Below are 10,566 nucleotides of genomic sequence, written 5' to 3' on the forward strand. Positions count from 1 at the left end.
TGAGGCGAGGTTTTGTAGTGCTTGGGAATTGTTAAGTCAATTTTTAGAATTCTATATCCAATCTAGGTTTATCCCACCTTTTGGTTGGATTTTTTATCTGGCATTTATCCGAATGTATTTGATCCAGAGAACGCCATCAAATAGCATATAACATTGTTTAATATCCTATTTGGACTCAAATCCGAACCACCTAATGTAATTCAAGAGTAAAAGTGAAATTTTAGTAAGTTCTAAGGGCAAGAAAGGCAACTGAAAAAAAAATTCATTAATCTTTGAACACAGCTTTCTGAAATGTTGCAAAGCCAAAACGAGAAAGGACCCACCCAGGGCTTTGCTTATGCTAGCTTTCATTCAATGCAAGTTCTTTACGAGACAATAACCATTGAATAAAAGCTGCGATTGTGGTTTGAGTAGGACTGAACCATCTGCTTTTTACCCACTCTAAGTCTCCATGGAGGAATTAACATGTTGACTAAATGTTACATGTTCAGGTTACAGACTCTCTCTCTCTCTCTCTCTCTCTCTCTCTCTCTCTGTTTTTTCTCCAGCTATTGCTTATGATTTGCGATCCTTTGCTCATCCTCCCACCCTCTCTGTCTCTTTTCCATTACCTCCCTAATTGCCTTGCTTTGCGGAAGGCGATGATGACGCAAGTGGCAAGACTAAAGGATATGAAATGATTTTTTTCGTACCAAACATGCCATTACTTCTTTTAGTAAGGATCTATCCTTCCTACCAGTCATAACTACTTTAAATGAGGAATCCAATAACACCTCTCTCTCCTCTTCACCCCCCACCCCGCACCCCAAAAAATCGCCTCTCGCAATTGGTCTCTAGTAGACATCTAGAGAACGGCTAGGACCTGCTTTGCCCTTTTTTGGCTTGTGAATAGTTCTGTTTTTTTTTTTTCTCCAGCTATTGCTTATAATTTGCGATCCTTTGCTCATCCTCTTACCCTCTCTGTCTCTTTTTCCATACCTCCCTATTTGCCTTGCTTTGCGGAAGGCAACGATGATGCAAGTGGCAACACAAAAGGAGAATAGACTGATGTATCCACACCAAACATGCGGTTACTGCTCTAAGTAAGGTATCTGTCCTTTGTACTAAACATATCATAACTACTTTAAATGAGGAATTCTATAACACCTAAAGTCTCACATTAGAGCAGAAAAAATTTGTGAAGTGATTTATAAGTTGAGACATACATGAAGTTGCATCACCTCGGAGAATCTTCAAAAGAAAAAAGAAAAAGAAAAAAAGAGAGATACGAGACAAAAGGATAATGGATTTTTTTTTTCATACCAAACATGCCATTGCTACTCTAAGTAGGGGATCTATCCTTTGTACCAAACATGTCATAACTACTTTAAATGAGGAATCCTATAACACCTCAAATCTCACATTGAATTACAAAAGATTTGTCAAGTGATTCATAAGTTGAGACCTACGTCAAGCTGCATCACCTTGGACAATCTCAATCTCACTTCATTCTTTTATCTACGTGTGTGTGCGGTGCTTATGGGAATTGAACCCCGGACCTAGTGCTCTCTGACCCCACCCCTTCAATCCCTTTACCGGTAGGGTCGCGTGCCTATTGGCATGCGGGGTCCACTTAAAAAGACAAAAATATGATACTAGAGAAAGATATGATATGAAGTATGAAACATGCCCATAAGAACTTCTTTCAACTTCTTTTAAATGCTATAACGCCTCCTTTCTACAACTATGTTAAAAACCATCTTTGGGGGTAGGTGTTAAGGTTTGACTCCTTAGAAATTGTCCTGTCAACCTAATACATCCATCAATAAAAATTTGAACCATAAGATTCGATGCGAAATATGGAGTCTACGACTTTTAGTGGTTTAGATTTTAAATGTGTCTATGTCTAAATAAACTTTTGCTTTTTGCTTAATTTGAATGTTGTAGTTTGACGTGTTTTCAAAATTTTAAACATTAGAAACTTTCACAATATGCAAAGGTTGAGACGTAAGTTTGCATATATTTTTGGTACCTTTTTCTACTGTGTTAAAATTGTACAGAGAAGTAAAATTTTATTACTATTATTTTTTTATTTTACAAAAACGTAATGCTAACAAACAAGTCCATACGGTTATGTAACGGTTTTTCCCTAGATACAGGCTTAAGCCTTAAGGGACGTTTCGCGTTGTAAAAAAGACAAAGAAGCATGAATTGACCGCTGCTTCAAGCTTTTTCTTTTCAAGAGTTTAATGAGGGAATCGATCGTTTGGGTGAAAAACTCTGGTTCTTTTACTCTTTTTATTGCTTTGCAATTTGATTTTTATAAATTGTGAAATATCTAAAACCTTTCAAAATATATGAATATCGACGCATACAATGACAACTTTTTTTATCTATTTTTTTTTTCCATTTTTGAAAATATATTGGAAACTTTGACGAGAAAGTGGACGAGTAACCTTATTCTCAATTGGAAGGTGACCAACACGGATGTAATAATTCACCATGTCAATAGCGTACTTGTTCCTAATCTCTTTTACTATATTCGATCACCTCTTGGGGAAAAAAATATTTCTTTATTATTTTTTTTTCGGTTTCTTATTAGTGATTTTCCTAGGAAATATAATTATTGCAGAAGTTGGAACCGTCGCCGTTGAAGGACATGGCGGTATCATCAGTTGTGATGTGTCCATCCAAAAAGAAGAAAAACAGAGGTGAATACGTGAACAGGAGACCCAACTTAACCCGACGGTAAAGTGGGGGTTTGAGAGGAGGTTCAGCAAAGCCAATCACTCGTGGCTATAAATATGGTAAATTCGAGTCCCTAGGACACCAGGGCAATTCACGCAAAGTAGAGAGATGGATGTGAAGCTGTCTGTAGGTGACCAGGACGAGATTTGGGAGCGGAGAAGGCAGAAACTGGAAGCGTTAGAGGGGGCCGATCCGAGCCAGCGACAGGACGATCCTGCACAACCTTACAAGTTCATAGATCCCTTGCTATTCTCGGCCGCGAAGGAACCGGACGTCGACAAGTTCATCAAAGCCCTGGAGGATCATTGCGCCAAGGAAAGAGTGTCTTTGCACGTCCTTCTCGAGCGACGCAGCTTCTCCGAGAGCACATTGCTTCACGCTGCGGCAGGTATATTAAAAAGGGTGCGACTATACATTTCAAAATTCTTGTATCTTTCGCGCCCAAATTAACCTGACATGAATGGAATACAGAGACTGATGATAATGTTAAAGCGGTCATCCATTTCTTCCCCGAGCACTTGATCTACTGTGCGAACTCCAGAGGAGAGACGCCGCTTCACATTGCAGCTAGAGCCGGGAAAGCTGTTGCGGTGGAGCTTCTCCTTCGCCAAGGGGTGCCGATAGACCCTGACCGCTGCGGCAACTCTGCTCTGCATGAGGCCGTGAGGAATCGCCATCGCAAGGTGATCGGTCAGCTGGTGAGAGAAGACCCCAGCCTGCTATATTATGAAAATAACGAAAGCAAGTCTCCATTGTGCATAGCAATCGAAACAGGGGACTTGGAGGTTCTCACGCTTTTGTTGGAAGCGCCAAACAATTGCGAAGACTGGAGGAGATCAAAGGGCGAAAGGATCTTCCGCATGCCACCTGTTCATGTGGCCATTTTACATAAGGAAAAGGGTAAACCCTACTTTTGTGCTTTCGCTTATTCTTTGATCTTCTTGGTCACTCTCTTGCGTTCTTCATTTTGGTTTCCGCTGGTGGTGGAAAAATCAAGCGTCACAAGCAAAAGTCTAGACTATGGTATGATAGCTTGCTATCCTACGGGGTAAAATTGTGAATGAACTCCCGATACTTTGGATCAACTTTGATTAAAGAATTACAGACATTTTATTCATCCCAATGATTAACTTCCTATGTTGTATTTAGATATGCTGATCAAGATGTGGGAAAAAAAGCCGTGGCTATTTCAATTGAGAGATGCGGGAGACAGAACTCCCCTCCACTTCGCAGCATACGAAAATTATCTCGATGGAGTCAAGTTCTTGATCGACAAGTTCCCAGCAAGTGCCTTGGAGAAAGACAGCGAGGGCCATCTCCCTATCCATGTTGCCTGCAAGAAGGATAACGTCAAGATCATTGAGGAGCTACTTCAGAAATGGTCAGACCCCGCAGAGCTTCCAGCTGGGCAGGGACAAAACATTCTTCACTTGTCGGCGATGTATGGAAGCATTGCAACTGTCGAATACATATTGAAAAGTCCTAAATTTAATCACCTCATAAATGCAAGAGATTTTGAAGGGCGTACACCTCTGCATCTGGCTGCGTCGCACTGCCAACCTTCGGTTGTGCTTCTTGCCCGAGACAGGAGAGTTGATATGAAGCTGGTCAATAACAATAACATGACGGCTCTTGACGTCGCATCAGAGAAAATGGTTCAGGGCATGAAAGTGAGATTTCCTTCATCAGGGGAGGTACAACCCTTTACACTTTTCTCACGGTTAATCATTTGGTGTATCAATCAGGGACGGAACTAGAACATAAATTAGTGAGGCATGTCATTTAGTGTGCTCTCGCCCACATCTTTAATTTAGTTGCCAAAATCATAATGTGTTTGGTCTCTTTTTTTAATTCTTTACTCGCTGCTTGCAGTTTTATACGGCGATAACTCTAGGAATTGCCAGAGCACCGACAAGTGGAGAGTTAGCTATTTGCAAGCCAACCGGTCAGAGCCCACCTAAACGACGTGCACTGCGTTGGGAGGGACGTATGGACATGGCAAATTTTCGTGCAGTCGTGTTGGCGCTTGTGGCCTCTGTCACTTTCACTGCTGGTTTTACCGTTTCGGGAGGATATAATGGTTCTGAAGGAGATGCTGGAATTTCCGTATTGCTCCACAAAGTCATGTACAATGTCTTTGTGATTAGCAACTCCATGGCCATGTATAGCTCGATCACGTCACTCATGATCCTCCTCTGGTCCTTTACTGATGATCCTTACGTGGGGCTATATGCCATTTACCTATCAAATCTCCCATTCTTGGTAACTCTTTTCACAATGCCTCTGGCATTCATGGCGGGCGTCTACGTGACCGTAACCAAATTTACTTGGCTTTCTATTTTTGTCTTTGTCATGGGATCCGTCCCCCTCTTCATTTTCTTGATTTTCTTCATGTTGATATATGTAGTTGTGGTGTTTAAGTGGAAACCTCCTCTCGTTGGTCGCTTCGTCGACCAAATGTTTATTTTCTTCCTTCGAAGGATTGGGGAAGACCTTGCAGAGAGTGGGACTGCAGGAACTGCACCTACATCCGTCCGGGGCACTGCGATGCCTCCGCCCCCACTTGAACGGATGATTTGAGCTTACATGTTTCAGAAAGATGGCGTCTGATCCAGCCTCGAATCTATCTTATCTTCTAGCTAATTATGTACCGATGTCTGAGCTCCTTCTAGGTTACATTAGCTGCTGCTGTTTCGATTTAACTAGCATGCCTGTCGGCAGTGAGAATTAGTGATGTCTGCAATTTTAGTGTATCCAAAATGTTTTGCGATTAGCTCTACTCAATTATATCTATAAATAACAGAACAGTTTGGCAAATTGGAGTTTTGTAATTGTATCGAATCATCACAAAGTTCCATTCCATTTTACTTTCCTTAACATTACTTAGACGCATATCTTTACATTAATTAGAAAGGAAAATTGAATCGTCTCATTCAATTTAATATAATGTTTCCAGGAAAATATGTTAGCATCGGTGTGTCTTACTTATTAATTCGGATGTAATAATGATATAAATCTAAACTCACCAATTAATGATTTTATCTGTTTTTTCTTTTATATTATTGATGTATAATGCCACTAGTTATAAGAAAATAAGGTCTAAGAGAATTGTGCAGGGTAATATCTACTCTCTCTCTCTCTTCTCAAGGTATCTATTTTCCTATAAATTTATTGATGTACACTTTTGATATATGATCTCGTATACTTATAACATATATATTTATATATACGAAAGAGGGTTTTGTTCACTAAATGAGGTTCGTTAATTAGTTAATTTCTATAGCTGTCTTATGGGTGCAGTTTTTATGTTTAATTTGCTTTGCTGGACTAAGAATTGAGAATGAGTTATGAGAACTACTCATCACGTGTTGTGGTCATGAATCATGATGACTATTAGTCTACATTGCTAAATAGTTACAGTGCGATTCCTCAAACTGTTTTGAGGAGATATTTTCCATTTATCTGTATTTGGTTTTTATACTCCATTTCATTCGGATGCTACCGGTGTTTTGCATGATCCGAGGAACATCTGCACCTTTTGCACGTGCTTAGTAGTTTGCAACTCCGCATAGCATACCAGAGACCATCATCGACAGCAGTAAACGTACCGTCGGCATGAATTCTATCTAGCATTCTCATAATTACTTGATTTGATTTTAAGTCGTTACGTCATAAAAATAAATGAAACACAAAAATTCTAAAGATAACATAATAAAATACTAGGCACGTGGGCTATAAACGGAAAGCGCACAGAAGCGAAAAAGCTTGTTGCAAAAGAGAATAACCCGATAAATTATATATAGAGAATAATTCGAAAATAGAAAGAAATTTCTTAGCATATTGTCTAAAGTCTAACTGGATGACTAATAAAATCAAACAAAACTATCTAAGATTCTGATTTATCTAAATTAATCCTAAAATCAAGTTAACACAAATAAAGATTACATTATATAATTAATTTCTAAATTTATCAAATAGCACATGAAAACCAAATCTTGATATTCCCTATATCAGGGATCAAACCCATGGCCGAATGTTTTCGGTACACCAGTTTCAGCAATGTGGAATGTCGGAAGCCTAGTCTACCGAAGAAATACCATTCAAATGGGAATAGGTGTTCGCAAAATTCTAAACGCAAGTGCACGTATCGAATAAGTAATATAATGATGAGATAAAGTATCGTTCCACGGAGATCGATGATTAATAAACCAATTAAATACTAAAATAGACTAATTCTAAAATTTATCTAACAAATCAAAATATAATTAAGAATGAATTAAAAACGAAATTTGTAGACTAAATGCAGTAAAATCAATCGATAAATATGTTAGAGCATCCGATTTCACCATAACCACTATATATGAATTTCAGATTGTTGTGAATACAAGAACGATATCAAACATGTGATAGCGGAATTTCCTAATCTATTTACTATCCTATCTCTAGGTATAGCAAACCTACTAAGCTTATTAATCCACTATATCTTTATGTGAATTAAAATAAACATGAGTGTATTAAAAACTATGAATATTCCAGGTTTACAATGAGTCTTTTGGATCACCTTATCACCGAAAGCTACACAAATAACGCGGTATATTTCTATCCACGTTTAATTCATGGTTATATATTATAATGAGCAATTGCATATTATCACCTCTCGCCTCAAACATGCACATCAGATCATTCAAGTAGTAAATCACTCAAAAGCATTAAACGCAATAATATATAACTCACATGAATGAAATCAATTGTAAAACATAAAAATCATGAAATTCATATCATCATGGTTATGTTACATCGTAGCCCTAACAAAAGAAAATTAGAACATAGTAGAAGAAAAAATAAATATAAATCAAACCCAGCATCTTGAATCAAAGAACAAGAATTCTATCACCACTTTTGTCTTCTCTTCAAAATACTTAAAAACTCTCAGAACAATGGAAAACGATCTCACTAAAAAAAACCTAGCTGCTCTCTCTTCCTATTTATAGGAAATCTAAAATATTTATCTCTCAATGCTTGCAGATAACATCAGGGAACAAAATCAAGAATTTCCTGATTTGATATCCATCTTCCACTGCTGCTTTTATTTGAATTCCTGATAATTGCCATTCTTTTCCTTATCTTCTCTATATCTCATTATTCTGCATAAACAAGGAAAATTTAAATAATCAGAAGGAAATCCAAATATTTTCTCATAGATAATGCATTAATTGTTGCCTAAAATAGGTAAAATAACTCTATTTTTATAGAGTTATCAATAGGCAAGACCGATATTGGAGAAAATGTCATTGGATTCAATTAAATGAGAGCTGGCTCAGCTAGCTGTGTGTTTCAAGTGATTCTTGGTGCCTGTGGCTCAAACTCTGTATTTGCAAGGTAGGTGTGTACTTTGTGCAACTACAGCGTCTCTTTGTTTATAGAAAGAAGCATTAGGACGGGAATGTTTGGCCACTAGTCGAGACATAACGTCCAAAAACATCTAAACCATGGAATTCAAGGAATCTCGATGCAATTGGAAGCATCCGGAGCGCACAAAACAGATGCAGCCTTGCAATCGTCGAGTGGTAAAGCTTCAATCCAAAAGTTAAACTCTTGCTAGACTTGGCAGCATCTCGTCTAAACGAGTCCACTATTTATTCAGTTACTGAAACTCGACTATTGACATAAAAATTAGCTGCTTTATTAATTCCTATTACATTAGAAAACAAATACTTTTCTCTATGAGCTTAAGGGTGTACCAAATAACGTCGACACTTGATGTCTCCTAGCTTTATAGCCCGAACATAAGCACAATAAAAAAAATATGTAAATGATATCACAGCATTACAACATGCCCTGGTCAAGAGATGTGTTGAATCATCATCCATGTTACTTTCGAGCGTGCCTTTTCATTATTACCTGAGGCAATCCACACCCGCACCTGCCCATGGGTTGGGTAATTGGGGAAATGCGAGTCTATCACTGGGATAATAATATAAGTTCTGAACTTCTGCCCAAGATGGGAATGTAACACTTGGTTTCCTAGTGCGATAATAGATTCTTGCTCCGACTGTGTTGCTTAAATGACAGAGATCACATTAAGGAAACCCAATCTGACTATCATTAACTCATATCTAATTATAATTGACTTGACTCATGACGACAACAGAGGTGAATAACACCTTCATCACCTTTTTTACTAGATAGAGCCAATTGATGCCAACGGGTCCAATGGTCTTTTCACGGTGATATCCAATTGGACATTTTGGCCTAATCCAGCCTGTTAAACCTAATTTATCGGCCCATCAGGATAATCAAGAGAAAAGAAGGTGATGAAGGTGTTATTCACCTTTGTTGTCGTCACGGTGATATCCAATTGCAAGCTCGGCTTCGCACTCGAGACCGGCACCCTCGCCACCCGGCTGCCTTCTATCTTGTCTCTTCCCCAACCGTCACTTTCTTATTTTGCAAGAGACCCTGTTCTTCTGGTTCTACCAAAAAAAAGAAAAAAAAAGAGACGATTTAGTCTTGAGTCTCGCCAAACCCATTCGGTGTCATCAAATATTCATTTCACACGAATTTCACTTGCATTTGCTTCGGTCCAACTTATTAGTTTTCTCTGTCTGGGGTGAAAACGCTTTTAGGCTAAAAGGTTTTGATGGGATGCAAATAGCATTTGGGAAACACTATGAAGTTGTATTGCCCTTTTTCGACCTTCGAATAGTTCCGTTCTCTGCCGCTATGTCTTTTTTCTGTTACCTCCATGATTGTCCATATTATTCTTTGATGGATGGACAGAAATCTGAGATGCGTTGCTTTTGCGGAACGCAGTGATGATGCAAATGGCAACATAATGGACTGATTCCTTCGTACCAAACACACCATGACTACCGTAACGGAGGAATTTATACCACCAATCCTGGCTGGAGCAGAGAATTCGTACAATGATACAAAAGTCAGAGACCTGTATTAATTTGCATCGCCTTGAGCAATCTTTCTTCGAGCACTAATGAACAGACCGCTCCTTCAAGCTTTTTCTTTTGTGAGTTTTATGAGGGAATCGGTTGTTTGGATGAACGAACACTGGTCTTTTTACTTTTTTCTTAATTGTTGCTTCGCAATTTGATTTTTATTGCTGAATTTGATTCCTAGGACACACCAGGGCATTTTACTCGAAGTCAGAGGGCATAGTCACCCACGGAGAGATGGCTGAGCGTCTGCACGAGGAGATGTGGAGGCAGAGGAGGCATAGACTGGAAGCACTTTTAATCAGGGCGGACCTGATCCAGCAACAGCACGATCCTCCACAACCCGACAATATTTTGGATTCCCAGCTATTCTCGGCCGCAAAGGAAGGGGCCGTGGACAAGTTCATCAAAGCGCTGGAGGATCATTGTGTCAAGGAAAGAGTGTCCTTGCCTGTCCTTCTCGGGCGACGCAGTCCCTTAGGAAATACACTGCTTCACGGTGCGGCAGGTATATTAAAAACGGTGGGACGATGCGTTTTTTAAAATTACCGAACTCTTGCGCTCAAATTAACCTGACATGAATGGAATACAGAGAGTGATGATAATGTCAGAGCGCTCATCGAATTCGTCCCTGAGCACTCGATCTACTGTGAGAACTCCAGAGGAGAGACGCCACTTCACATTGCAGCTAGAGCCGGGAAAGCTGTTGCGGTGGAGCTTCTCCTTCGCCAAGGGGTGCCGATAAAACTTGACTGCTGTGGCAACTCTGCTCTGCATGAGGCCGTGAGAAATCGCCATCGCAAGGTGATCGGTCATCTGGTGAGTAAAGACCCCAGCCAGCTGTATTGTCAAAATAACGAAAGCAAGTCTCCATTGTGCGTCGCAGTCG

General features: G+C 39.4%; 2 protein-coding genes across 2 annotated transcripts in view; both read left to right on the forward strand.

The window, feature by feature from the left end:
- The first annotated feature begins 2,822 nt into the window (after positions 1-2,822).
- Positions 2,823-5,383, forward strand: LOC104426919 (protein ACCELERATED CELL DEATH 6). The gene is made up of 4 exons (XM_039304553.1): positions 2,823-3,115; positions 3,199-3,627; positions 3,877-4,421; positions 4,600-5,383. Exons 1-4 carry the CDS (start codon positions 2,836-2,838, stop codon positions 5,305-5,307), a joined length of 1,962 nt encoding a protein of 653 aa, XP_039160487.1. The 5' UTR covers positions 2,823-2,835; the 3' UTR covers positions 5,308-5,383.
- Positions 5,384-9,626: 4,243 nt separating this feature from the next.
- LOC120289667 (serine/threonine-protein phosphatase 6 regulatory ankyrin repeat subunit B-like) overlaps positions 9,627-10,566 on the forward strand; it is a 3,049-nt gene continuing 2,109 nt past the window's right edge. Inside the window, exons 1-3 of the mRNA XM_039304982.1 lie at positions 9,627-9,751; positions 9,872-10,185; positions 10,270-10,552. Of these exons, the coding sequence (XP_039160916.1) occupies positions 9,915-10,185; positions 10,270-10,552 (554 nt within the window). The 5' untranslated portion in view covers positions 9,627-9,751; positions 9,872-9,914. The remainder of the gene's footprint in view (positions 9,752-9,871; positions 10,186-10,269; positions 10,553-10,566) is intronic.

Source organism: Eucalyptus grandis, chromosome 11 (genome assembly GCF_016545825.1).
Source record: "Eucalyptus grandis isolate ANBG69807.140 chromosome 11, ASM1654582v1, whole genome shotgun sequence".
NCBI lineage: Eukaryota > Viridiplantae > Streptophyta > Magnoliopsida > Myrtales > Myrtaceae > Eucalyptus > Eucalyptus grandis.